This window comes from Echiichthys vipera, assembly GCF_963691815.1.
Source record: "Echiichthys vipera genome assembly, chromosome: 7".
Lineage (NCBI taxonomy): Eukaryota > Metazoa > Chordata > Actinopteri > Perciformes > Trachinidae > Echiichthys > Echiichthys vipera.
Genome location: NC_139832.1, coordinates 24,329,640 through 24,355,427, shown reverse-complemented (window position 1 = coordinate 24,355,427; position 25,788 = coordinate 24,329,640). Strand labels below are relative to the sequence as shown.

The 25,788-nt window shown below is 41.6% G+C and overlaps 5 protein-coding genes across 5 annotated transcripts; 2 read left to right on the top strand and 3 right to left on the bottom strand.

Moving 5' to 3' along the window:
* Positions 1 to 1,831, bottom strand: gdpgp1 (GDP-D-glucose phosphorylase 1). Its single transcript, XM_083917382.1, has 2 exons — positions 1,695 to 1,831; positions 1 to 1,145 (listed from the first exon to the last, which is right to left on the bottom strand). The coding sequence occupies exon 2, from the start codon at positions 1,135 to 1,137 to the stop codon at positions 49 to 51; it is 1,089 nt and encodes a 362-aa protein (XP_083773508.1). The 5' UTR covers positions 1,138 to 1,145; positions 1,695 to 1,831; the 3' UTR covers positions 1 to 48.
* A 1,411-nt stretch (positions 1,832 to 3,242) lies between these two features.
* On the top strand, positions 3,243 to 11,278 carry LOC310949153 (titin-like). Its single transcript, XM_083916490.1, has 4 exons — positions 3,243 to 3,378; positions 3,883 to 3,997; positions 4,534 to 10,800; positions 10,989 to 11,278. Exons 1-4 carry the CDS (start codon positions 3,358 to 3,360, stop codon positions 11,021 to 11,023), a joined length of 6,438 nt encoding a protein of 2,145 aa, XP_083772616.1. The 5' UTR covers positions 3,243 to 3,357; the 3' UTR covers positions 11,024 to 11,278.
* Positions 11,279 to 12,128: 850 nt separating this feature from the next.
* cib1 (calcium and integrin binding 1 (calmyrin)) lies at positions 12,129 to 13,930 on the top strand. Its single transcript, XM_083916841.1, has 7 exons — positions 12,129 to 12,265; positions 12,646 to 12,680; positions 12,806 to 12,905; positions 13,065 to 13,218; positions 13,309 to 13,427; positions 13,539 to 13,627; positions 13,722 to 13,930. Exons 1-7 carry the CDS (start codon positions 12,215 to 12,217, stop codon positions 13,741 to 13,743), a joined length of 570 nt encoding a protein of 189 aa, XP_083772967.1. The 5' UTR covers positions 12,129 to 12,214; the 3' UTR covers positions 13,744 to 13,930.
* Positions 13,931 to 14,129: 199 nt separating this feature from the next.
* On the bottom strand, positions 14,130 to 17,164 carry rccd1 (RCC1 domain containing 1; the record flags this gene model as incomplete). Its single annotated transcript, XM_083916062.1, has 8 exons — positions 16,922 to 17,164; positions 16,581 to 16,784; positions 16,334 to 16,499; positions 15,457 to 15,578; positions 15,262 to 15,366; positions 14,558 to 14,728; positions 14,433 to 14,462; positions 14,130 to 14,281 (listed from the first exon to the last, which is right to left on the bottom strand). Exons 1-8 carry the CDS (start codon positions 17,133 to 17,135, stop codon positions 14,130 to 14,132), a joined length of 1,164 nt encoding a protein of 387 aa, XP_083772188.1. The 5' UTR covers positions 17,136 to 17,164.
* Positions 17,165 to 17,368: 204 nt separating this feature from the next.
* On the bottom strand, positions 17,369 to 24,496 carry unc45a (unc-45 myosin chaperone A). Its single transcript, XM_083915968.1, has 19 exons — positions 24,359 to 24,496; positions 24,049 to 24,241; positions 22,955 to 23,130; positions 22,768 to 22,857; positions 22,454 to 22,621; positions 21,969 to 22,137; positions 21,672 to 21,842; positions 21,275 to 21,446; positions 20,865 to 21,165; positions 20,670 to 20,764; positions 20,375 to 20,516; positions 20,024 to 20,164; positions 19,711 to 19,838; positions 19,554 to 19,620; positions 19,347 to 19,460; positions 19,121 to 19,236; positions 18,589 to 18,706; positions 18,348 to 18,503; positions 17,369 to 18,224 (listed from the first exon to the last, which is right to left on the bottom strand). Exons 1-19 carry the CDS (start codon positions 24,380 to 24,382, stop codon positions 17,937 to 17,939), a joined length of 2,829 nt encoding a protein of 942 aa, XP_083772094.1. The 5' UTR covers positions 24,383 to 24,496; the 3' UTR covers positions 17,369 to 17,936.
* Positions 24,497 to 25,788: the final 1,292 nt, after the last annotated feature.

The following is a 25,788-nucleotide window of genomic DNA, read 5'->3' as shown; positions in this document are numbered from 1 at the left end:
TCTAACCTGATTTGAACTCCTGCACAGGATTTAAAAAATGTCCATACGTTATAAATCCATTAAATGATGAGTAAGCTGCTCTTCCAAATAGTGAAACTCTGCATCAGGCAGAAGATACCTCTGGATGATATCTATGACATCTTTCTCAGTAGTGAGCTCATAGTCCTGCTTGTTCTTAAATGGTAAATGTCCAGCCAGCTCACAGAGAGCAACATTGAAGGCAGACTCCTCTTTGGCACCAAAGCACGATGTTCTGGGCCATACATTGATACGAACCCCTTTTCTTGAACAGTGATCCTTTTCGTTCTGTTTGTGATCACACGGCGGAGATCCTCTGGTTAAGAACAGGTTGTGAGCAATATTACCTTCCACAAGAAAGTCGGTCACTTGACAGATGGCACCGGCAACCTTCTCCACCCACTCTGATTCTGTGTAAAACAAAAAACCTGCAGGAAAATCCAGCAAACGATAAAATCCCTTTTCAGGAACCAGCGGCTTGACTGGCATAGATTCTATCTTGAGCTCATGATCCAGGTAATACCCATGTAGGTGTAAATGATTGACAGACGCAAATGCTCCAAGACTGTTGAACCCCACACGGAAGTAAGGGTCGGAGCTCAGGAGCACAGATTCAATACCGCTCTGGATGGCAAACTTTGTCATGACCTGTGGGAAACCGCGTGAAGGATCTGGAACAAAGAGACAATGTCCAAACTCCAAAGGACTGACATTGACCAGCACAACCATCCTGCAGAGTTCACATAGTTTCCCCTTTTCATTTCCTCCCTCAACGTCCTTTATCATCTCAAATATGATTTCGTCTGGATTGATTTTGTTAAAATTAAACTGCTTGGCATTGAACTCCTGCTGAATGCTGAGTATCTCCTGAGGCTTTCTCCTCTCGATTCCTCTTTGAATATTCAGCTGGGCTACATAGCCACGCCGGCCCGACAGAATACGTGTTTGTAAATCACCCAGATTGTAGCGAAAGAGTCCCCTGCTCATCCTGTCTGTCCAGCCGGCTTGGATGGTCGTGTCAAACTTTGTTGGCGGTGATGCAATCCCAAGTCTGTTTCCACTTCTCGGTTGCACATCTGCTACAAAGTCCTGGTTACTATACACAAACTGGAGCGGCATGGTTGGATCTGTTGGTGAACAGTGAGGCAGAGAGGCATGAGATTTGACAATAGGATTCACTGGGGTAAGTATTTTAGGTGTCATTCCGCTGAATCATCAGACAGAGAGCTGGGTCACATGAGTAGCCCATGGACAGGGTATTATAATAATAATAATAATAATACTGACCCTGGTGAGTATTTTAGTGTTATATATTGGATTATTATTATTGCTGATTAATATATTTTAAATACAGTATATGATGAATTTATGGACCATGATGCATTGCTATGATGTATCATCACATGCTTTGAACACAACTTTAAATCAAAGTAAGTAAATATATATAATATAACGTTAGCTGTTAGACAAATGTAGTGAAGTAAAAAGTATAAAACATTTCCTGAATTTTAATGGAGTAGAAGTATAAAGTAGCATTAGTAGTAAATGTTAATACTAAGTAAAGTACCGGTAACGTTAACTCACATGTGTACGCAAGTACAGTAACGTAACGTCATCTGCCATAACACAAGCCAGGGTTGATATTTGATAATGAACCGTAACGTTAGCCCACTCACCTTTTTATCTGGACAGTAACGTTACATCAACGTGTCAAGGTCGGCGTCTTGTCACAGACAGCAGATTAAACGCCCTTTTAAAAGACTAACTCTTATTCACCTTCGTATAATCAGTTTGTATCCCATTTTCTTTTAGCTAGTTCGTTAGCAAGCTCCCTTAGTTACACGTTCTCTTCTTCGTCGGTGTTTATTAGTATATTTCCGGTTCGCTTCTTTTCAGAATAAATGTTTGTTTCTTTTATAAAGATTTCTATAACCGTATATAATGTTAGAATTACCACAACTATGCTAACATCGAGGTAATAGCCTAACATGTTAAATATATAATATTTTTACATTTTAATAGGTCTGTAATGATAGCATTAGTAGAGATAGCAGCAGTTATTCCTAACAAATATGTAGGCTATAAAAACAGGAGACATAGCCTATAGTTACAACATACTCACAAAAAACAATGTTACGTGATATACATATTGCTGAGGACAGATCAGTGCAGAAGCATGCATCTATACAAATACATGTTAACTGTTTGGAAACCTTCACCCAGTGGTGGAAGAGGTATTCAAATCATTTAGGTCTACCACACTACAGAAATACACAACTATAAGTAAAAGTAGTGCATTCACCTAAGTAAAAGTACAAAAGTAGGCATATTATCTTTAAAATGTACACAAAGTATCAAAAGTAGAATTAGAATGGGTCCTGCCGGTGTATATCAATATATTATTGATGCATTAACATGTAAACTTCACATTAATGCTATAGCTGGTTGAGGTGGATCTAGTTTTAAATGATTTATATAGTCTTAGGTCTGGTTAAATCAGCATTGTATTTAATAAACTGATCACATGTCTGTAAAATCTTGATCGAACTAGTAACTAGCTGTCGGATAAATGTTGTGAAGTACAAAGTATAGATATATAAAGTAAAAAATATAAAAGTATAAAATGACAATACACAAGTAAAGTACAAGTATACCTCAAAATGAGATACTTAAGTACAGCACTTGAGTAAATGTACATAGTATCATTCCACCGCTGCCTTCGCCCACCCATTGTGCTGTAGTGTCTGGTCATTTGTTTAGAAAAGCTCTTGTTCACTGACTAAGTGGTCACATATAACCTAGCCACCCCCCAATGAACACACACACACACACACACACACACACACACACACACACACACACACACACACACACACACACACACACACACACACACACACACACACACACACACACACACACACACACACACACACACACACACACACACACACACACACACACACACACACACACACACACACACACACACAAAGTTAATTCAGAGGATATTTTAAATGAATGTTAAGCCATATGATAAACCCCCTTGTAACTGAAATGTGCGTAATATTTTACTGTTGAGCAACTTTCCAGTTTTTCTTAGGTGATCCGTGTAAGCTCAACTAACTCTGAAAGAATGAGCAGTTGGCCAATCAGAGATCATGGTTATTTTTGTCCCTGCATGCTTTTGGAGATAAAGACGGCAGTGATTGGCAGAGTTGTGTCTGCCACAGAGTTTGGAAGTTCATCACGGTTGATGCATCTTAACTAATGGATTAACTGAACTAGCTGAATTTTGAATTCACCTTTAATTTCTCATACGGACAAGTGAGAGAAACGATGGAAGCCAGCAGCAACGAAGTAAGTAGCCTCTAAAGTTGTGTTTGAAAACGCAATAGTCCACTTGTAAGCAATGATATTTAAAAAGTTACTGAAATATAGTGGCCTACAGAAAGAGTGGAGGGCACCTTTGAAGGCGCCTTCCTTCTTGTGTTTCTTACTAAAGTGAAATGTTTTAAACCTTAGAGAGAGTTTCTAAGAGCTTAAAGAGTTTGATAATAATAGAGTTGTATCTGTTTGTTAGAACAGATGGCAGTCTGGTCCGTCATGCCTCTAGTTATTTTTAACACCATCAACAGTTTCTATTACCAACACTCTCACTAAGATAGCCTACATGCTATCTTATTTAAAACACTAAAGTTAGTTTTATCAAAATCCTATTATGATTGAATATGTATAGCCACTTTTATTTAACCAAACAACACAACACTCTTAGAAAAAAAAGGGAAAAAGTTTTTCCTTGATTGTTGTAGCTGGTCTTTAGTTTTATTTTCTCTGACAGTTTTGTGTCTTTCTCTCTTGTAGGTAGGACAGAAAGTAGAAGATACAGCTCACACTCTAAATATAAATATGACAGTGGATACTGATGCAGAACGCACAGCAGTGGATTTCCAGTCACCCTTCACAGTCATTGTCCAAGGTATGTCATGCATTCATCTGATCACCATGTAGTTTTACATAGTTACTACCATGTAGTAATCAGGTTTGAATTAAGAACAATTACAGATAAATGCAAGAAAAATACAGTTAAGACTCATAATAAAAGTGTATCAAAATAATCTAAGTTCAGACATTCACTTATTATGTTTTTTGAGGGGTTCAACCTATCCTCTCATTAAAGTGTTGTTAATGTGAGATACAGTTGTAAGTTCTGAAAGTTAGTAAACCAAAAAAACAAGTTATCCCTGTTTTAACATGGGTTCAATCTACAGACTAAGGTGTTCACTATAATGCACATAAAAAGCCACATAAAGCGATTTGGCTTTTCAGATACCATATGGATTTTCTTTAGTAAATAAGTCATAGAGTGTGGTCTTTACCTACTCTAAAGTGTATTGAGATAATTTTTGTTATGATTTGGCACTGTAAATAAAATAACATTGAATTGAATTCAGTCTCCACACAGTGATCCCATCTAATTTTCTACCTATTTGATATTTTTCACCCTCATACCAGGTCAGCCTACCGTTTCTGCGGAAAACAGAGAAAACAATCCTGAGGTCCAACCTGGCCCTGTCACAGATCAGGAAAATACTACTAAGCCAAAACTCCAGATAACGTTTGGCACATTTACTGTCAAAAATGGGGAAGATCTGAAAGTAGAGATCCCAGTGGTCGGGCATCCAGCACCAAAGATTGAATGGAAAAAAAATGGTCAGGCAGTCAAAGAAACATCAAGGCTGGAGGTTAGAAATACATCATCATTAACAGTTCTTCACATCAGACATGCTGCCAGGGAGCACTCTTGTCAATACTCTATTACAGCAAACAACAGTGCTGGACAACATACTGGAGAAATCACTGTGGTTGTGCTCGAAAAGCCAGACCCACCCACAGGGCCTGTGAGGATCGATGAGATCAGTTCTGACTATGTTGTAATTTCCTGGGACCCACCAGAATACACTGGAGGCTGTCAGCTAGACAACTACATAGTGGAGAAACGGGACGTTCTAAGTACAGAATGGCAGACTGTGTCAGCAACAACAGTAAGAACCACAATCAAAGTCACCAAACTGAAGACAGGAAGTGAATACCAATTTAGAGTGTTTGCAGAAAATAGGTATGGCAAGAGTACTGCCATTACTTCTCCTATTGTAATTGCACAATATCCTTTTAGTGTGCCCACTGCTCCTGGCACCCCCTTTGTGTCAACAGTGACAAAGTACAGCATGGTGGTTGAATGGGAGCCTCCAGCCAAAGATGGAGGCAGCCCCATCAGCGGCTATCATCTTGAACGCAAAGAGAAGAACAGCATTTTATGGACCAAGTTGAACAAACTTGTTATACCTGATGCTCGCTTCAAAACAAGTGGACTGGAGGAAGGCATTGAGTATGAATTCAGAGTCTATGCTGAGAATATTGCTGGACTCAGCCCATCTAGCAAGATATCTGAATGCTATGTGGCAAGAGACCCCTGTGATCCACCTGGAAAACCTGAAGCTGTTGTCATTACCAAAGAGAACATCACACTTCAGTGGGCAAAACCCAGGTATGATGGTGGAAGCACCATTACAGGCTACGTTGTTGAAAAGAAGGAGCTCTCAGATGGCAGATGGATGAAGGCAAACTTCACCAATGTTATGGAGAATCAGTTCACAGTCACAGATCTGACAGGAGGCCAAAGTTACGAGTTTAGAGTAACTGCTAAGAATGGTGCTGGTGTTTGGAGCGCACCTTCAGAAAGTGTAACCATCGTCGCTCAGGATGTTATTGAAAGACCCACAGTGGTTATTGATCCTAAGTTTAAGAGTACTACTGTTGTACAGGCTGGTGAGACATTTATTATTGATGCTGATTACCTTGGGAAGCCCCTCCCTACAATAACATGGCTTAAGGATGGAAAAGAAATTGACAAAGCTACACCAAGGATGGAGGTCAAAAACACCCTCACTCATACAACTCTGACTGTCAGGGACTGTTCACGAGTGGACGGGGGACACTTTGTCTTGAGCCTCAGTAACATTGGTGGAACTACATCTATCCAAGTTAATGTAAAGGTGCTGGATAGACCTGGTCCTCCAGATGGAACTCTGAAGGTGAAAGTTGTCAGTTCAGAAAAGTGTAATCTTCACTGGAACCCCCCTTTAAATGATGGCGGTGCCAGTGTTTCCCACTATATCATTGAAAAAAGGGAGACCAGTCGCGTTACATGGACAGGGGTTGAGCCTCACGTTGAAGCTGTCAGTTACAAAGTGACAAAACTGGTCCCTGGTAAAGAGTATATATTCAGAATTGCTGCTGTGAATAAATTCGGTGTTGGTGAATTTCTGGAATCAGACCCCTTCATTGCACAAAACCCCTTTACAACACCAAGTGCACCTTCTACCCCTACAGCCAGTGCTGTGACTGGTGACTCTATCGTGCTATCATGGGAAAGGCCCGAGACTGACGGAGGCTCAGAGATTGATGGCTACATCCTGGAGAAATGTGACAAAGAGGGTGTCAGGTGGACTAAATGCAACAAGAGAAGACTAAATGACTTGCGTTTCCGATGCACAGGGCTCGCTGAGGGGCATTATTATCAGTTTAGGGTACTGGCAGAAAATGCTGCTGGTGTGGGTACAGCAAGTGAGCCAAGTGAGTATATAAAAGTATGTGAAGCAACTTACCCACCTGGTCCCCCTACCAACCCCAAAGTGACAGACTTTTCCAACAGTACTGTGTCTCTGACCTGGTCAAAGCCTATCTATGATGGTGGAGCAGCCATCAGTGGATTTGTGGTTGAGATGAAAGAGGCAGCAGAAGATGAGTGGATTGCATGCACACCAAGCGCAGGAGTAAAGGACGCAAACTACACCGTGAAGAGATTGAGGGAAAACACAGAGTACAGTTTTCGTATACGCGCAATGAATGCCGCTGGAGTTGGAGAATACGTGGCTGTACCTGGGTTTGTGGTAGCTGCTGAAAAACTGGAGGCACCCGAGATTGAGTTGGACACTACCTTGAGGAAGATTGTCAGTGTTCGAGCCTGTTCCACATTACGTCTCCTTGTCAGCATCAGAGGAAGGCCAGAGCCTGAGGTTAAATGGTCAAAGGAAGACGGCACTGTCAGTGAGCGTGCTCAAATTGAGATAACAAGCTCCTACACAGAGTTCATGATTGAGAATGTCAGTAGAAATGACACAGGAAAATATGTGTTGACTGCTGAGAACTGCAGTGGCTCTAAATCAGCATTCATCAATGTCAGGGTGTTGGACTCTCCCAGCTCGCCAACTAGCTTAGAGGTAAAGGATGTAAAGAGGGACTCTGTTTCCATCTCCTGGGAGGCACCTCTCATTGACGGAGGAGCAAAGATTTCGCACTACATCGTAGAAAAGCGAGAGGAGGCCAGGAAGGCATTCACAAGCGTCTGTAGTAACTGTGTGAGAAACTCATACAAGATTGACAATCTCCAGGAAGGGAGTTTCTATTATTTCCGTGTTCTGGCTGTAAATGAGTTTGGTACTGGACTTCCAGCAGAGACCACTGAGGCTGTTAAAGTATCTGAGGCTCCTCTGCCTCCTGGCAAAGTCACACTCAGTAATGTAGCTTGCAATAGTGCAAGACTCTCTTGGGAGAAGCCGGATCATGATGGTGGAAGCAAAATCACATGTTACATCATAGAAATTCAGGCTAAAGGAGATGACACATGGGCAGTGTGTTCGGAGAGTAAAGCACCGGAAGCGACTATAAATGGGCTGGCAAAAGGAAAAGAGTATTTCTTTAGAGTGACTGCTGTGAATGAAAAGGGAAAAAGTGAACCAAAGTCCCTTTCAACACCTGTTACAGTAAAGGATACTAGTGCTGAGCCCATTATTCATTTGCTGTCCAACACATTCAGTGTGAGGGCAGGAAATGATTTGAAGATTGATGTCCCATTCAAGGGCGTGCCGCCCCCAACAGTCACATGGAAAAAAGATGGCGTCTTGCTGAAAGAGACAAGCAGGGTAAATGTGCACACATATGACACATCATCTCAGCTCATCATCAAAGATGCGACCAGAATAGACGTTGGCGTGTATGAGGTGACCCTGACCAACTCAACTGGAACCACATCTGCTGAAATCTTTGTTAATGTTTTTGAAAGACCTGGACCACCAAGTGACCTCAGTGTGGATGAGGTGAGTGCTGACTTTATGTCTTTGTCGTGGCAGTGCCCACATTATACTGGCGGATGTCAAATCAGTAATTATGTTGTTGAGAAGAGAGATACAGGCAGCACAATATGGCAGACTGTGTCAGCGACAGTTGCCAGAACATCAATCAAGATTTCCCGTCTGATACAAGGCACTGAATATCAGTTTCGTATTGCTGCAGAGAATCGCTACGGCAAAAGCCACTTTGTTGAGTGTGGACCTGTTGTCGCCCAGTATCCCTTTAAGCCCCCTGGTCCACCGACCAATCTCCATGTTGTTAGTGCCTCAAAGTCTGTCATGGTGGTTGCATGGAGCAAGCCAGACAGTGATGGTGGCAGCCCTATTATTGGTTACCATTTTGAATGCAAAGATACAAGCAGTATTTTGTGGACAAAGTTAAACAGAATCCCAGTGACTGAGAACCAGTTTAAGGTAACAAGTGTTGAAGAAGGTCTAATCTACGAGTTTCGGGTCTTTGCTGAGAATATGGCTGGTGTTGGACCATGCAGTAAGGCATCTGAGCCTGCAGCAGCAAGAGACCAGTGCGATCCCCCACACAACCTCACAGTCACCAATATAAGTAACAGCTCTGTTTCCCTCTCCTGGGACAAACCGGAATATGACGGTGGGGCTAAAATAACTGGATACATCGTTGAGCGTAAAGAGCTGCCAGATAGTTGCTGGCTTAAGTGCAACTTCACCAACTTACTAGACACCTTCTTGGAAGTGACTGGCCTCACCGAGGGTGAACAGTATGATTTTCGTGTGGTTGCAAAGAATTCAGCTGAGCTCTTCAGTGCACCCTCTGTAACCACTGGACCTGTTACAGTACAGCATGATGTGGAGCCGCCCAAAATTATCTTGGAGGACAAATTTAGACAGGTGGTGGTTGTCAAAGCAGGAGACCTCCTAAGAATAGATGCTGACATCTCCGGCCGCCCCAACCCTACAGTGTTTTGGTTGAAGAATGGTAGAAATATTGGCACCAAGGGACGGGTTGAGATAACGGCAACAAAGATGCACACATCTCTGCTTATCAGAGAAAGCGTTAGGAAAGACTCTGGACAGTATATTCTGACCCTACAGAGTACAGGTGGTACCACATCCAAGGCTATCACCTGCCAGGTCCTGGACAGGCCTGGCCCACCAGCTGGACCTCTGGAAGTTTCTGGACTTTCTGCAGAGAAATGCACCCTGTCATGGGGTCCCCCTCATGAGACTGGTGGTGCTGATATTGTGCACTACATTGTTGAGAAGTGTGAAACCAGCCGTGTGGCCTGGACTCTTGTGTATGGTGACATGATAGCAACAACCTGCAAAATCACCAAGCTGCTCAGAGGAAATGAATACCTGTTTAGGGTGAGGGCAGTGAACAAATACGGGGAAGGTGAGACTTTGGAATGTGAGCCCATCAAGGCCATGGATCCCTTTACTGCCCCATCTGCTCCAACTGATGTCGAGGTCACAAGTGCAACCAGCGAGGTTATGACCATCTGCTGGAAGAGACCGGCTTCTGATGGAGGAAGCCGCATCAGCGGTTACATCATTGAGAAGAGAGAGAAGCAGGGTGTCCGTTGGGTTCGTATTAACAAGAAGCCTGTCTATGACCTACGAGTCAAAGCCCCTGGGCTGCATGAAGGATGTGAGTATGAGTTCAGAGTCTTTGCTGAGAATTCTGCTGGGCTAAGTGAACCCAGTCTGCCATGCGCGCTCACTCTGGCAGAAGATCCAAAGTTCATACCTTCCCCTCCTGCAAAACCCACCATAATCGATTCATCCAGGTCTTCCATAACTCTGTCATGGAGCAAGCCGCTGTTTGATGGTGGAGCAGAAGTAACAGGGTACAAAGTTGAATTCAGAAAGTCAGCAGAAGAAGACTGGACTGTTGGTGTTCATAACACAGATAAAACAGAGTTCACAGTAACTGGACTCACATCGGGAACGGAATATTTTTTTATCGTCAGATCAATAAACAAGATTGGCATCAGCGAGCCCAGTCCTGAAACAGATCCTGAAGTGGCCGTGGAGAGAGAGGAGGAGCCCAGGTTTGATATTAGCACAGACATTAGGAAGACCCTGCTTGTGAAAGATGGCAGCTCCTTCACTTTTACTGTGCCTTTCACAGGCAAGCCTGCCCCTAGCGTGACATGGGATAAAGCAGATGTAGATCTGAGAGTCAGAGGAATGATTAACACCAGCAGCTCCGTCACCTCAATCACAGTGGAAGGCACAACCCGTGATGACTCAGGCAAATACACGGTCAAACTGCAAAATGTTGCTGGGTCTGCCTCCTTGACGCTGAATGTGAGGGTTTTGGATTCACCTGGTCCACCAACCCGTGTAGCAGTTAAAGATGTGACCAAGAACTCTGCCACTGTGACCTGGGACATTCCTGAGAATGAGGGAGGAGCCCCTGTCAAGAGCTACCTCGTAGATATACGGGACATCAGCAGAAAAGGGTGGACAAAACTCACAGACAAATGCCGTCGACTGTCCTACAAAGTGTCTGACCTGGAGGAGGGAGGAATCTACTTCTTCAGAGTGACTGGAGAAAACGAGTATGGGATCGGTGTTCCAACTGAGACAAAGGAGGGAACAAAAATGACAGGTACAATCTGTGGTGACTAAACTTAAAAGAGTGATACTATAATATTAAAGCCTAATAATGGTGACGGGATTAGAGCCTAAGTAGTATGCAAATGTTTTTGAGAACACTTAGATATATAAAGCACATAAACTTCTTTCACTTTTTACACATTATTCTTTTTCGTCCATTAATTATTTGTTTTCTTCCAGATACAACAGATTGGGAGACAAATCAAGGAGCTTAGCTTGTCTCCTTCCCAGGCGAGAAATAACCATCTCCTGATGTTCCTGTCAAGATACTTGTCTGTTCCTCACCCCCCGTTCAATTTTATTTTTTATTAGCGAATGCTCTGTGAATTAAAGTATTAACAGAGGTTGTGGTTTTGTAGATATATGATTGCATACAGTATCTTTTTTTTTAAATTGTTTGTATACTAGTAAGTGTTAATAAGTATATATTTGATTTGGTTTGTTTTAAAGCAATAATAAAAAAATAAATGCTGTTTGTTGCAAATCAATAATAAAATAAAGATGTTTAGAACAGTTATTACAGTTTTATTTTGAATCTGTTTTAGGAAGTTATATACTTTGAGCACTGGATGCAAGAACAAGAATAATGTTGCTGCATGTAATTTTATATATACATATATACCTGTATGTATATATATATATATGTAAAATTATATAATAGGCCTATCACCCCTGACTCTCTCCCTTTGTTTCCTGTCACCTCTCAAATGTTAAATAAAGGCAAAAATGGTGAAGGACCTGGCTGCAGACAAAGGGCAGACCGCTGACCTCCTCCAACAATATACAGTATACATACAATACACTATTATGTTTTATCAATACAAATATTTTCACACACAAAAAGCAAATACAGAATTAGACAAGAACAGAATATGACAAAATCATATACTACACATGGGGGTACATACTAACATTGAAGAAAAATATGTAAGGATTTACAAATTCAGTCATTGCTTTACTTTACCTTTACTACTGAGTCCATGTAATGTTTGAATATCCAAATTAGATTATTATTTTAAAATGTTGTATTCGTGGTTTCTTTTTAGTCCTTTTGCATTTGTGAATGAAGAATTTTCCATATAAAACAAAAAGGTCAAAATATTTAACTTAAAAAAAATGCAATATCTTTTTTCTAAAAATATATTCAAACCAGACAATGTCTTAAAAAATAATGTAACACAAACATTCATAAAAATGTCGAGTCGCATATACTCAATTTGATGGGAATTATAATAAAAAGTTAAAACAACGCCCGTTGCAAGTACGTCACTATGGAAACCGTGACGTAGCTGAATACAGGACAGGCCAGAAACCGGAAGTAACAGTTGTAAACCAACTTGTTTAATAGTTCGCTGGGTAACTCTGTACAACAACAGAAAGTACGTTTTGGAGTCGACATTTTCAAAATGGGAACCACGGCAAGTCAACTGGGGAAGGACTTGCTCTCGGAATATCAAGTAAGTGCCCAAAGCAAAGTCTCCAAAAGGAAATATTAACGCTACGTTATATCGTAACGAGTGTTAATGTTACCAGAGCTGAAGTTGAGATAGTTGTTTTTACGCCTCGTAATAAGCCAGTACAAGGTAATATAGCCTAACATTTTGAGGCAATTAACACAACTATAAAAACTTGAAGTAGAGTATGATTTATTGTAGTTGCAGTATTTCCTACGCTCGTCTATATAGTGTCAGCTAATGTTGTGGCTAATTTCCGTTGTCAGACCATGAATGTATGATAGGAAGACTCATAAATATATTCCAGTGTGTAGAAAAAGTATTGTTTCATGTTAACCTGTGACGTAGGCTATCAATCCAATAATGCCCACTTTTACTTTTAGGAGCTGACATTCTTGACGAAACAAGAAATTCTTCTGTAAGTGATCAGCTGCATGTCACATTACAGACACGTTACCAGTTGTTCTTTTTAAAGCATCGTTACCAATCTACTACCGCGTATGGCGAACTAGGATTAAACTTTTTTTGTGTGTGTTTATTTAGGGCTCACAAGAGATTCACTGAACTGCTCACGAAAGATGAGAAAGACCTCCCAAATACGAGAGTACCAATGGAGAGGATTCTCACTCTGCCAGAGCTCAAGGTGAAAAGCTATTTGATATGAAAACAGAAACAGTGTGATGTTATGAGGACTGCTTCGTAGCTGTTCTCATAGCATGACTAGGGTTGTCCAGTGCGTTCTGGAGGAAGTGCTTCAAACATTGATAAACTGTGCTGACCCTTGTACTTGCTCCCTTCACAGTCCAACCCTTTCAGGAAAAGAATCTGCCATGTTTTCTCAACGTCTGAACAGAAAGATGGAAGCCTCACATTTGAGGACTTTCTGGATCTCTTGAGTGCCTTCAGTGACTCTGCTACTCTGGAAATCAAATCCCACTATGCATTCCGTATATTTGGTAAATTTAAAGTTGATACAAATGTGAGCTGATTATTAATGATACACGTAAGGCTAACAACCTGAGTAATAAGCACATTAATATTTACAGACTTTGACGATGATGGAACTCTTGATTGTGGTGATCTGGAGAAGCTGGTGAACTGCCTGACTGGTGAGACGGATGACACAAGACTAACCACAGAAGAAATGAGACAGCTCATTAACAATGTAAGTTCCCTGTGGTGTGCTCTGAAGATGTTGGGAGGCACACTGGATGGTTAAACAGCCTGTGGTTGCAGTTTGGTATAACAGTTGTTTCCTTTGTTGTTGTTTTTTCAGATTCTCGAAGAGTCGGACATCGATAAGGATGGAACCGTGAACCTCTCAGAGTTTCAGCATGTCATTTCTAGGTCGCCAGATTTCGTCAGGTGACTAAAAATCTAATTATTACCGACATGTACTTTCCTCAACGCAATTTTGTTCACTCTTAACTGCGTTTGTTATATTTTGATTTCTCCATAGTTCTTTCAAGATTGTGCTGTGAAGACCTCTAGCCTGCTGTGGAAATGCAAAACCCTTTAACTTTAATATGGTGTTTAATTTTCAATTACAACCCTTTTAGACATTTGTCTTAAATTATATTTCTATATCGATTTTACTGCCTTAACTATTTTATGCATTGTTTGTGAAATAGAAAACCTGTAATTTTTTAAAAATTTCTATAAAGGAAATTAAAAATATTTTCCAAAAATTACTTATTTACCAAGTTTCTTTTTTATATGTATATAAAGACAAATGAAAATAACTTTTATAAAATACAAAATACATTTCATTTTAAGTCTTGTATTTTTTGTGCTAATTTACACTTCCTGGTATGCGGTCCCATGTCTAATGTCCACATTTGTTAAGGGAATAACAGTGTTTTTAAGATCAAGCTACTTTCTCCTTGACAACAGCAGCAAAAGTGTTCCATGTCCCGCACACTACATCAACCACACGCATCTGCTGCTCCCTGAAGAACTCCACACACTGGGGCTCATCTGAACTGATTAAAGTCTGGTGTCCAAGTTGGCCGTAGTCACCTGAAATGGTAACAGAAAGAAAGATGGACAGGATAAGTCCAACAAATACATAAGTTGGGCTCTAAGCGTACTGCTTAATTAAACTGGTAACATGCTACAAAGATGTAGCACATTTGCAAGTGTGTCAGTTTAGCTCTAAATTTAAACTTACCCCAGCCCCAAGTGTAGAGGTCACCTGTGGCTGAAATTAGAAAATGAGATAAAGATGACAGATTTGCAAAGAAAATGTGCACCCCATTATAAATCAGTATACATCCATTATGTATAGTTTCTTACTCGTTACAGCTGCTGTGTGGCGGCAACCACAGCTGACTGTGCTGATTTCACATGATGGAGTGATATCCAGCAGAGCCGGGAATGCCTGGATCGATATGAATACGTCTTCGTGTTTCTCTGCCACTTGTGGCTCTTCAGCTGGAGATGTGCTGACATCTTGGCATGGTGCTCCTGTTCAGTACAGTTAATGTTGCAGTACTTGCTAGTTACTACTACTTAAGTCATTAACTTTAAGTGGCTACTATAAGCAGCATACCTGGCAACATATGATGTTGTATTACAGTTATTTCATTCATGGATAATATAAAGTATTTCCCAAACTTCAAGTGCTATGTAATCTGCATATCTGTAATCTAATCTTGTGAATCTGCATTGTGAGATATTAACTCTAGCTCACCCAGTACAATGGCACTTGATGGGATTTAGTTTAAGGTGCTCATGGTGCCAGAAATACGTTTGGAAAAGATACAATGACAGTGAATCCACAGAACTAATGGTGAACGATTCCCCCTGGTGTTTAGGGTTAATCTCTTAGCAAGCCTCCTTTACATAGGCTGTAGAAATGCTCATATTGAAACGTGGACTATTGTAACCATCATACATACCCCCTCAGCTAATTACACAAAGGTGTTTGGATTGATAGATAGCATTGTGAGTAAAAAGAAACATAAGTTGTGTTGTGTTTTTAGGTGCATGTCCCTTACCTGTTTGTTGGACACTTTGCTGCTGTGGTGATTTCCTCAGACCTCGTGATGGAAGTCCAAGCTGGCCACTTTCATTCCAGCCCCACACATAAAGGTCTCCCCCATCTGAAGAAAAAAAGTTATTTGGAGTCATATCCCCCTCTAACTGATGGAATAATAATAACTCCTTTTACTGCCAACATGTTTGACACTTACCGCTAATACAGACAGAGTGCCAGCCTCCTGTAGCTATACAGCTCATGGGCATCCCCCAGAGTGCCTCCACTGCCCTGGGCTCCTCCTCGGAGGTGAGGCCTCCGTGACCCAACTGACCGTGGCTGTCAAATAAACACAAAAAATCAGGATATGCATGAGTTGGGAGATTCAATTCAATACAATTCAATTTTATTTACAGTGCCAATTCATAACAAAAGTTATCTCGATACACTTTAAATATAGAGTAGGTAAAGATCACACTCATGACTTATTTATAATTTACATAGATCCAACAATTCCCCCATGAGTAGCAATCTTGTGCACACACTGGCAACGTAAACCTTCCCTTTAACAGGCAGTAACGTCTGACAGACCCAGCTCTATGGAGGACCGACATCTGTCCTGACCGGTCGGGGAGGAAGAGAAGAAGAGAGAAAGAGAGAAAAGACGCACAGATGGACAGAGAGAGACAGACAAAGAGATGCGGGCAACCACAAAAGTAACAGTAACTACGGTAATATCTATAGTGTAGTGAATGACTTATATGTTATGGCAGTTATTAGTAGAATAGTAGAAACAATACAGCTAAGGTGACAGAATATGACAATGATAATTATGGTGGTAAATATGATCAATGATGAGTAGTGGTAACAGCTATGATACAATGAGATATATTACTGATGGTGTTTTTATGGCTACAAATTTTATAGTTTATAAGACTAATGATAGTATGTACGGGTAATAGTAATAATAGCAGCAGGAAGCGTCATGCAGGACCACGGCAGCAGGCGCCACCACTATCAGCAAAGACCTGCGAGACGACAAAGCACAACGCACAGATTCCCAGTAGAGACAGATGTGTGAGTATTAGGCCTACCTTCCCAGTCCCCAGGTGTACACAGCTCCAGAGGCACTGAGAAGGATGGCGTGCTCTGCACTCAGCGCCAGACTCTTGGCTCTCAGGTGTGGTGATAAGGAGCGGTAGAGGGGTGGTTTTGTGGCTATGTAACCCCCAGGGACCAATGGGAGATTCACAGGGGGTCCTGGAAAGCAGCGAGACGTGTACCGTTTAGCCCATTATCACATTGTACCTCTAACAGCTGTCAAAAGGAGATCAGGATTACCTGTCTCTGAGTGTGGTTTTATTTCCATGCTCCATGATGGAGTCTTCTCTTCCTTCTGCAGATCCCAGGACTCAAGTCTGTCTGAGAAAGCGAGGGTGAGGTGCGATTCACTGATGATGGCATCTTTACAGCCACGGCTCTCTTGAATGGGAACACCCCATGACTCACTGGAGAGGAAGCCTGCTAGGCACACACAGCTGTCACCTTACACACAGGGAGCAAGGCGAATAGGAGTTAATATGCATGTATAAAGAGTGCGATGTTATGCACGCTTTCTATTTGTGTTACAATAAGAAAGAGTGCCCAACCAGCGTTGTTTGTCTCTGATATGAGACACTTACCATTCAAATGCAAAGATGCTCTTCGACTCCAACTTGCTCTGATTTGACAGTCGGTGTTCAAGCCGTCACCGGTGCCCCCCTGACTGTTGGCGTTCAGCTCTGTTGGACGGCTCACTTTGACCTCCTTCACAGGGTCGCTGCGCTCTCCTTGAGCTAATTTCTCGGAGACAGAAATTTGTCCGAATGCGTTAAAGCCGAAACCGAACCACCGCATTGGAAACCCCTTTACTTTACCTCCGTTTACGCCGCTGAACCGTGCGACGCAGTTGTCCGCAAAGTTTGCACACTGGTGAATGTGGCAAATGGATGTACCGCGCATGCGCTACAGCGTCGCCGCAAAGTAACTTGACAGTAAAAATGGGTGAACTCAGCAGAGGGGTTTAATTGTTTTTTGCACGTTTTCAGTCAAAGCTAGAAAACCACCAATCATACAATTAAATACTGGGAATGTAGTGGAGTGATGATTATATAATAATAATAATAATAATAATAATAATAATAATAATCATGATGATAAACAGTGCACACAATTATGTTTAAGGCAAATTATTATAAAAATGCATTTCCTTTAAAGCATGTGCATGCTTAAAGCTGCTGAATCAGAATTCACACTAACTATAGTAGCGTATATAATGTAAAATAAAGATATTGAAGCATAACACAAATTCAAACATTTGCAAATATCAATGGCGGTCTTTAGTAAAGAATATATAGAGTAGCCTTATTGGTCTCCAAGTCAAACATTTGGTGGGGATCCATGAACATACAGTATAATTACGATAAATACAGTGGAAAAACATTATGAAACAGCAAACCCCTTCTGTGAGTATCTGCTGGCTTTCATTTTCTACCTTTCTTGCTTTTATTGCCTTTCAGTTAAGACACATGAGCCTGTCAGGATCAGCTTGTACCCTTCCTGACCAAAAAGGGGTGAATTTACTTCACTGGAGTCACATAATACTTTGTAGCAATTTAACATAACCAGGAGGCACATTCACACACTGCAGCTGTGTTTTCAGGGTTCAGTTCCTTTGCCCTTTTCTCTCCCTTCCCTGCTCATGATGATGTTGTACTCCACAGCCTTGTCTAGGCAGTTTTGCGCTATCTTAGCAACGGGCTCCGCCGTGCCCTCTGCTCCCTTCGCCAAAACGGAAAGAATCTCCAGCGCTTCGCTCTCCATGAGCGTCTCAGCCAGACTTTTCTCCGCCTGCATCATGTTCTGAACTATGACTGCTCCCCGATGCCGCAGGTCGGATATTTCGCAGAGCAATAGTGACTGTATAATCTCTAGCCAGTGTGTCGTCTGAGAAGAGAGAGGACAACAGGAAATAATGTTAGCTAAAATAGAAAAAATAATCATTGCAGTACGCCATAGTGCTGAGTGGATGGGTGTGTGGGGACAGAGCTGCTGCAGTGGTCTACTTACTGTTCCAGGAATGCGGGCGCAGAGCTCAGGCTGCTCGGCGGTCAGCATGGCCAGAGTTCCTGCGGCAGCTTTCCGCAGCCTCTCGTCATCCTCTCCGCTGTAGAGCACGAGCAGCTTCAGGCGATCATTTCCTGTGGCCAGGTACAGCTTCTGTACCTGAGAACACACCAAAGACCCACTTTTACTTACTTATTTCTCGGTATATTTGTGTCATACAATCATCCATAAGTATGAGTCTTACCTCTGTGCTTAAAACCAGATTACACATGCACTCTGTGGCAGAAGCTCGGACCAGGTCGTGCTCCTCAAACATGTAGCCTTCAATTTTGGGGACTGCCTTCTCCTTTATGATCTTTTGTCTGTGAAATATGATACATCAATACAAGCAGATACACTGATACACAACGGCAATGTCATAATAAAAGATATCTTATGAAAGCTAGTCAAAAAGAACAATAGGACGTAGCCTCAGATATGTAAAAACACTATTAACTCAGTCAAACTATTAACACAGCTTTGAGGTAAGCATCCAGAGACTTGAAATAATGCATCTTGATCTGCAGTTTGCTCATGACTTGACCCAAAAGTTCTAAAAACAGTTCTGATGAAGAGATTTTAACTTAGCTTTAGCTTTTTTTGAACTTTTAGGAAGCAAACTAGCATGTTTAGCCATAACAATGATGCATCAATATGTGAGGTGATGTCAATAAATGAGGTCTGGTTTTTTGCCTATGTCCCGTTATTTATTCGAGAGACTCCCCCTGGTGGCCAACCTGAGTCTGTCACTGATGCCGGCCAGGTTGGTGAGAGCCATGAGTGCCTCGAAGTTCTGCAGCAGGGTGCATTCAAGACATAGAAGACTGACAAGGGGGCGCACCATCTCATAGATCTGATATCAGAAAGGGATACATGGTTAAATAGGAAATGTTCTTTAGTTGTTGTTTTTTTACTGACTTTAAAAAAATTTTTTTTTTTTTTTTTACAGAATACAGTTCTCACCCTTTCTCCCGGGAAGGCAATCTCTGGGTTAGATGTGATGGTTATTTTAGCCAGGGCTTGTGCCGCTTTGATTTTTCCTACGTCTGTGTTGTCTGATGCCAGTGGGATCAAAGCCTATGGAGGAAAACAGTCAACAGAAATCATGTAAAGCTACTAAAGCAACATATTTAGATCACTTTGCAATTCTGAACTATCAGGGTGCGCTACCTTTCCTCCCCCCTGTGCCACCACTGTGCCTCTGTCTTCCTGTCGTTCCACCAAAGCCAAGAAGACCCTGCCCATGAGAAATGGCATTTACAGACAATCCACAAGGAACAGTGAGTCAAAGTGACTGACAGTGATCCTACAAGTGACATTTTCCTACCTGGCAATACAGTCCCTACAAGCCTCAGTGAGGGCAGGACTCTCCTGTTTGACCATACACACCAACGCAGACACCACACCAGCCTCCAGCAGCTTCCCCAGTCTTTTCTCCACATAGGAATGTGCATCCTGAAACATAAAGACAGGTTCATGCCATACAGCCTCTATAGAAAAAAAATATATATATATTTTGAAGAACACCTAAAGAAACAGGCGAGTAGAAGAGCTACGGTACAACATTAAAGTACTATTGTGTGATGTTCATGTGCAGAAAATATAGTGCTACATGAAAGAAGAGGAATTTAAAATGGTACCTTTGGGTGCTCCTCGGGCACATGCTGCTTTGCATACTTGGCCAACTCCACCATCTGAGGGTCTGGCTTCTCCACTTCATAGCTGTTGGTGCAATTCACTAATGTGGAGCCCACGGCAAAGAGCACCGTCTTATCCTCAGACTGCAGGAACACAAAGAAAAACAAGGCTGTCAAGGCTATCCAAGTGTTTGTGTGTTTATTCTTATAGTGGCGGTTTCAAATGCTTCAAAAAATAAATAAATTATAAAGACCACTAAGATGCTCTTCTAAGAGAACTATGACTTCATAATCGCCCTGTATTGTCCATGTGTCACAACTATTAAAACCGCCAATTACAATAATCAGTCAAACCTTTGCTAACTCAAACATGGCCAGGAGAGCATTCTTGTCTTCCACCAAGTCCTCCTTCACATCAGCATCAAAAGTGAGGTAGGCAAGGCCCTCCACAGACCATCGACGGGAGGTTTGGGGCAGAGACTCATTGCACAGCCACCTAAAAAGGGGAAAGAGATAAAGCTTACTTATTATTTCAAATCCAAGGAGCCAACACACATTTTCTCAGTTGTCTTTCAAATCAGATCATGCAACAATTTGGGTCAGGCATAACACATTTCTCGAGCTCAAGATGCAACACACACAAACATACTTCCTGCACTGCTTGGCAAGCTTTAGTGTGGATCCCTCTGCAAACTGCTTCATGCTGAAGTCTGTCCCTCCTGCTGATCCAAGCTTGCACAAACCCTGTGTAATAACCAGAGCACCATAGTCCATTTATCTTCATTTAGAGATGCTCTCCTCTCTAACTTAATGAAATGAATATTCTTGTAGCTGCGGCGCTTACCACCAGGGCTCTCACACGTATCCTGTCGTTCTCGCTCTTCTTGTAGAGGTCCTTCAGAAGAGCCACGCCGTTGGCTGTGATGAAGGAGGCTCTCTTGGCCTTGCCTGCTGCATGGATAACAGTCTCCACTGCTATCTGCTGGTGAGTTACATCTTCGGAGGCGCACAGAGAGATCACTGCATCCATCATTCCTGACATCTCCAGAGTTCTGTTACCTGCCTCGCTTGGTCCTTGGAGGAGCACTGATACCGTCTGGATGGCTCGCAGCTTGCCGTCTAGGCCATGTCGGCTAAAATGTTGCCTATCCAGAAAAACAACAGATAAGAGTTACTGAAAGAATGCAGCTTTTTGGTTTATGGCCTTTAATACGAATCTCATGTTCATAACACAAGTTTCAGTGGTCAACTCACTGTACATATTCTTCACATAGCTTGCTGAAGTTCTCCCTCTCTTTGTCGCTCTTTAGGTCATCATAGAGTTTGCTCAGCAAGACAGAGCAGCTCATGTGGGAGTTGTCTGTAAGAGGTGGTCCTTCTGAGAGCTCAGGGACTGTCCCTGCCACCTCCAGGATCTTCTTCAGCCCTGCAGGAGAAAATCATTAATCTGGCTGAAGCGATGCCACAAGCATATTACATTTCACATTTGAAAACAAAGAGTAAGGAGCACTTCCTTCTCCTTCCAAAGGGGAGTGAAACTATACTGAAAAACTGAAATGAGTATGTTTGGAAGAGGGTTTATGGCTATTTTGTATCTATAATAGCATAAAAATGTGAGAAATTCTACATTATGTGCAGGTGTGTTTCATACCATGGTCTATCACCCATAACGTGAGGGAGTTATCTGGGTTTTTCAAAGACTTGCGGGGAACCTGTTTGACCAGGAGGTTGATGGCGCTGTCTCTGCCTGACCCCGACACATTAGATGCAGGCATCATTTCCAAGAGGTGGCGTAACATTGAGCGTAGCTCCTTGGAGGGTTCTGCGTTAAATTCATACAGTCAATTACCGACAGAGAGCTGATACACACAAACAAAAGCATTTGTTATTGGTTAACTTTCATGTGTGGCCAACTCCAAATATAAACATAATCAGAGTCCAAACTCACCGGGAAGTATGGCTTCATCTTTTCCTTTGATCTCTCTTTTCATGCCCTCCGTCAGAGCCTCAAACATCACCTGCAGCAGGTGGCAGGCAGCCAGAGACACAGTGGAGGCTTGTGATCCCATTACTGCACACAGCTGTTCCATTCCCAACTCATTTACTATAGCCATAGTCTGGAAACAAAACAGCACATATCAGAAGTGAAGCAAAATCAATTCATATGTGTTATTAGCACGATTAATATGGTTTCTGATAGACATAGGTGTTGATATAAAGCAAGATCTGCTCATAAACAGTGCTAAAGCAGACTTAACAGTAAATGGAGACAGAAAGGCAAAGACAGTAAAAGGAGCAAAATACAAATAAGAGGGCCATCACAATGGATACATGTGCTGTTTTAACTGCTATTTTCCAGGAAAGAAAATGCAAGTTTGCATTTTTAAAAGAAAGGATGTAATAAATAGCTTTAGAGGAAAATGTCACACTTACTCTGGACTGGTGCCCTGTGCACAAGCCAACCAAGGTCCTCAAGGCAGAAAGGACAACATCCTCCTGCTTGGACTGAAGAAGTTTCTGAATCAGCTTCACGCCATCGTTACGGAATATCTGCTCAGCTCCTGCGTCTTCTCGAGATAATACCACAAGGTTCTGAGCAGCCTGAAATTTTTATAATGGATCATTATTTTTTCGTAAGGATTTCACGCAGTACACCTTTACAGATAGAGGGACATAGATACAATGAAAAAAACACATAACAAAAGAGCAGATTATAGCCAATGAATTGCCTTATGAGTTGCTCTTACCTTTTGTCGATCTGAGTCTTTTGCAGATGCATCTAAGAGGAGGGAGAACATCTGCTGCACACGAGCATCTGTTGAGTTGAGTTCCACAGACTACATGGTAAAGAGAAAAAGACCTGAATTAGCGACAGATTCTTCAGGATATGGTTTCAAAAAAACACAAACTTCCCTGACCCTTCATCCACATCACCTTCTTCTGGATCTGTGCTCCCAGCTGTCTGAGCAGATCCTGGAAGGCTTTGTTTTTGGGCTCTAATTGGGCACACCTCTGAGCATCCAGAAATGCCTGATCCAACCGACAGAGTTTCTGGAAAGCCTGAGCTCTCCGGAACCTGGCTTTCACGTCACCTGGGTCGGTGTCGAGAGCTGAAAGGACAGACATGACACTCAACTTAACTCTGTGCATACATCCATAAGTCTTAATGCAGTTAGAGTGGCAGTTCATGCAACAACAGTATAGTACTGTAAATATTAGTGATAGACCGATACATCGGCCGGCCGATATTATTGGCGTTTATTTGTGTTTATTAGGTGTATCATTATCGGCCGATTGCGGGTTGCTGCGTTCACCATTTTTCCTAGCATTATTTACAGACAGGCGTCCACAGGCAGCTCCGTGTTGCTGGAGATGCCTATTTTAATGCCAATAAACTTAAATTTAAATTGAGACTCGTAACTTTTGTTTTCATCATTCTGTCATTTTTATGATGCAAATTGAGGGAGCAAAAGTAGTATCGGCTCCAAATACTGGCCTCAAGAAAATTCGTAGTCCGTATTGGTCATCGGCTAAGACTGATGAAAAAAAAACGGTATCAGCATCTGCCCTAAAAAAATCCATATCAGTCGATCACTAGTAAATATATTTTACTTGAACCTGAAAGGTGAACTATACATATTTAGAGTAACTGTACATAGTTTATTATATCAAATATAAGACCATTGGCGAGTGTATTTGTGATTGTGAAAGTGATTCTCAATCAAACTCTTTACCAAAAGGTCTATAGATAATCATGAGCATCTCTGTCATTTAAAAAAAGAACTGCTGTCAAGCGTTTTAAATGTAATAATTTCAATATAAGCACCACAAAACCCCATGTTATTGAGGATCCTGGTTAGGGGTAAGCTACAGACCATAGGTCCAGACCTCAGTAGGTCTCATCTTATCCGCATGGATAGATTGTAATCCAGGTAAAAGTATTCTTAATTGTGTTTTCAGGCCAAGTGTCTTATACGTGTCTTTGTACTCAGTGATCGACAACATCATCGGCTGTATTTTTATCCCACCTTTGGAGGCATCAGCCTCTGCCTTGTTGTACTGCTCCTGTTTCAGGTAGCAGGCTGAGCGGTTGCGGTACAGAACAGACTTCTCTGCTTGGCTGTCACTCAGCTTTAATGCTTTGGTGTAACAGCAGACAGCGCCCTGCATGTCTCCTGCCTTGAACAGGGTGTTCCCCTCCTCCTTCATGACTGCAGGGTCCTGGGTTAAAAAGAAAAGGTACGCAACAAGCGCTCAGGATGATAGAAATTCTTCGAATAAATGTTGATGAAAGCTGCCAAGCTAAAAAGGCTACGTAGCAAACTGCTGTTGCCTTACCTTTTCTGTTTCACTCACATTCATCTTCAATGTGTTATACACAACACAGCGTTTCTTAATATGGAAAATAGGTAGTTTAATTACACTCTAACTTGGTCACAAACACCGCTAACTTCGGCCAAACATGTTACATCTCGCTACGCTTCCGGGTGTCGGGAGAACGTTGATGACGTCGAGATATCAGCCCCGCCCCTCCCCTCACGCACAATTACCATAAAAGGAAGAGAGGAGCCGGAGTTTGTCTCTCCCATCTCTGCTTCATTTCTTTATTTGGTTACATTTCCATACTGTGGCTTTCTTCAGTCCACACAGACACAGAGGGCTTTTGTGAAACTGCTTATGATGAAGGAAGGGAGACAGATATTCAAGCGTTTGATGCATTCGGTTATAGAAAGTATTTTAATGTTATTGATGATCAAAATGCGTAGTGATACATTAATCCTCAGGCCTGTGAATATTCTCATTTGTCCAGGTCATCGTTATCTCCAAAAAAAGGACAAATCCTAGCATGTCTTATGCACAGCCTGTCCTGCACCCTTGTTGTGTTTTGTTAACAGTCTAATAAGCCATCCATTGTGAAGGTTTTATAGGGTGTTACTAACTGCTATATTAACTGTTAATAAATAATTTAGTAAGTCTTTACTGATTAGCAGCTGAAAAGGTTTTGCTTGCCAGATTGTGAAAAATCACCTCACCCGGTTTGACTGTCAGGCTAACCTATTTAACATTTACATTTACATTAACTGCAGACTTGATGGATTGTAAATACTTTATTAATGTCTCATTGAAATGTATAGCTGCAGACTTCATAGCTCATTAAAGTGAGAAACTGGTATCTTTTTTACCAACATTTATAGGCATTTATCTGCACTTTTAAGAAACGTAGAGAATAAACACTGGTCAGAGGGATTTCACAACCTCGCTACCCAACAGTTGTTCTTATTAATGGTTTATTACATATGAAGACTTAGAAACTTATTTATTAACCATTTATAAAGCCTTTATACCTCTTATGCAAGAACAGGGCACTGTGTTTGTTTAAATTTACTGTCAAAAACAGTAGATATCCTATAGACTACACAAGACTGGAAGACACTGCATAAAATTTAGTCTACATCCATACAGTACTACAAATATACAACGTCAATACAAAAACACAAATCCACCAATAAACATAGATTTAATACAAACCATCCTACATATTTAACAACAGCTGTCTGACACCTAGCGGACATAAGGTCGTACAAAATAAAGTGCTCATCTAAATCACATACACTTCAGTACGCTTGTAGGAGGAGGATCCATTTTTATAGATGGTGACCTTTTTTAAAAGTCAGTTTTTAGAGTAAAAAGTAAAACAGACACATTGCATTTTAAATCTAAAGTTTCCAAATGTGAGTGCATTCCCAGCAGTGTCTCCCTTGAGATAA

Bases quoted from the DNA above. Each gene is read 5' to 3' on its own strand.
- gdpgp1 (XM_083917382.1), bottom strand. From the start codon at position 1,137: ATGCCGCTCCAGTTTGTGTATAGTAACCAGGACTTTGTAGCAGATGTG.
- LOC310949153 (XM_083916490.1), top strand. From the start codon at position 3,358: ATGGAAGCCAGCAGCAACGAA. The intron at 3,998-4,533 runs GTATGTCATGCA...CCCTCATACCAG, and splicing joins CTTCACAGTCATTGTCCAAG to GTCAGCCTACCGTTTCTGCG. The intron at 10,801-10,988 runs GTACAATCTGTG...GTTTTCTTCCAG, and splicing joins GGAGGGAACAAAAATGACAG to ATACAACAGATTGGGAGACA.
- cib1 (XM_083916841.1), top strand. From the start codon at position 12,215: ATGGGAACCACGGCAAGTCAACTGGGGAAGGACTTGCTCTCGGAATAT. The intron at 12,906-13,064 runs GTGAAAAGCTAT...CTCCCTTCACAG, and splicing joins TCACTCTGCCAGAGCTCAAG to TCCAACCCTTTCAGGAAAAG. The intron at 13,219-13,308 runs GTAAATTTAAAG...TAATATTTACAG, and splicing joins CTATGCATTCCGTATATTTG to ACTTTGACGATGATGGAACT.
- unc45a (XM_083915968.1), bottom strand. From the start codon at position 24,382: ATGAATGTGAGTGAAACAGAAAAG. The intron at 22,138-22,453 runs GTAAGTGTGACA...TTTTGTTTCCAG, and splicing joins GCACAGGGCACCAGTCCAGA to ACTATGGCTATAGTAAATGA. The intron at 20,517-20,669 runs GTATGTTTGTGT...TCCCCTTTTTAG, and splicing joins CTTGCCAAGCAGTGCAGGAA to GTGGCTGTGCAATGAGTCTC.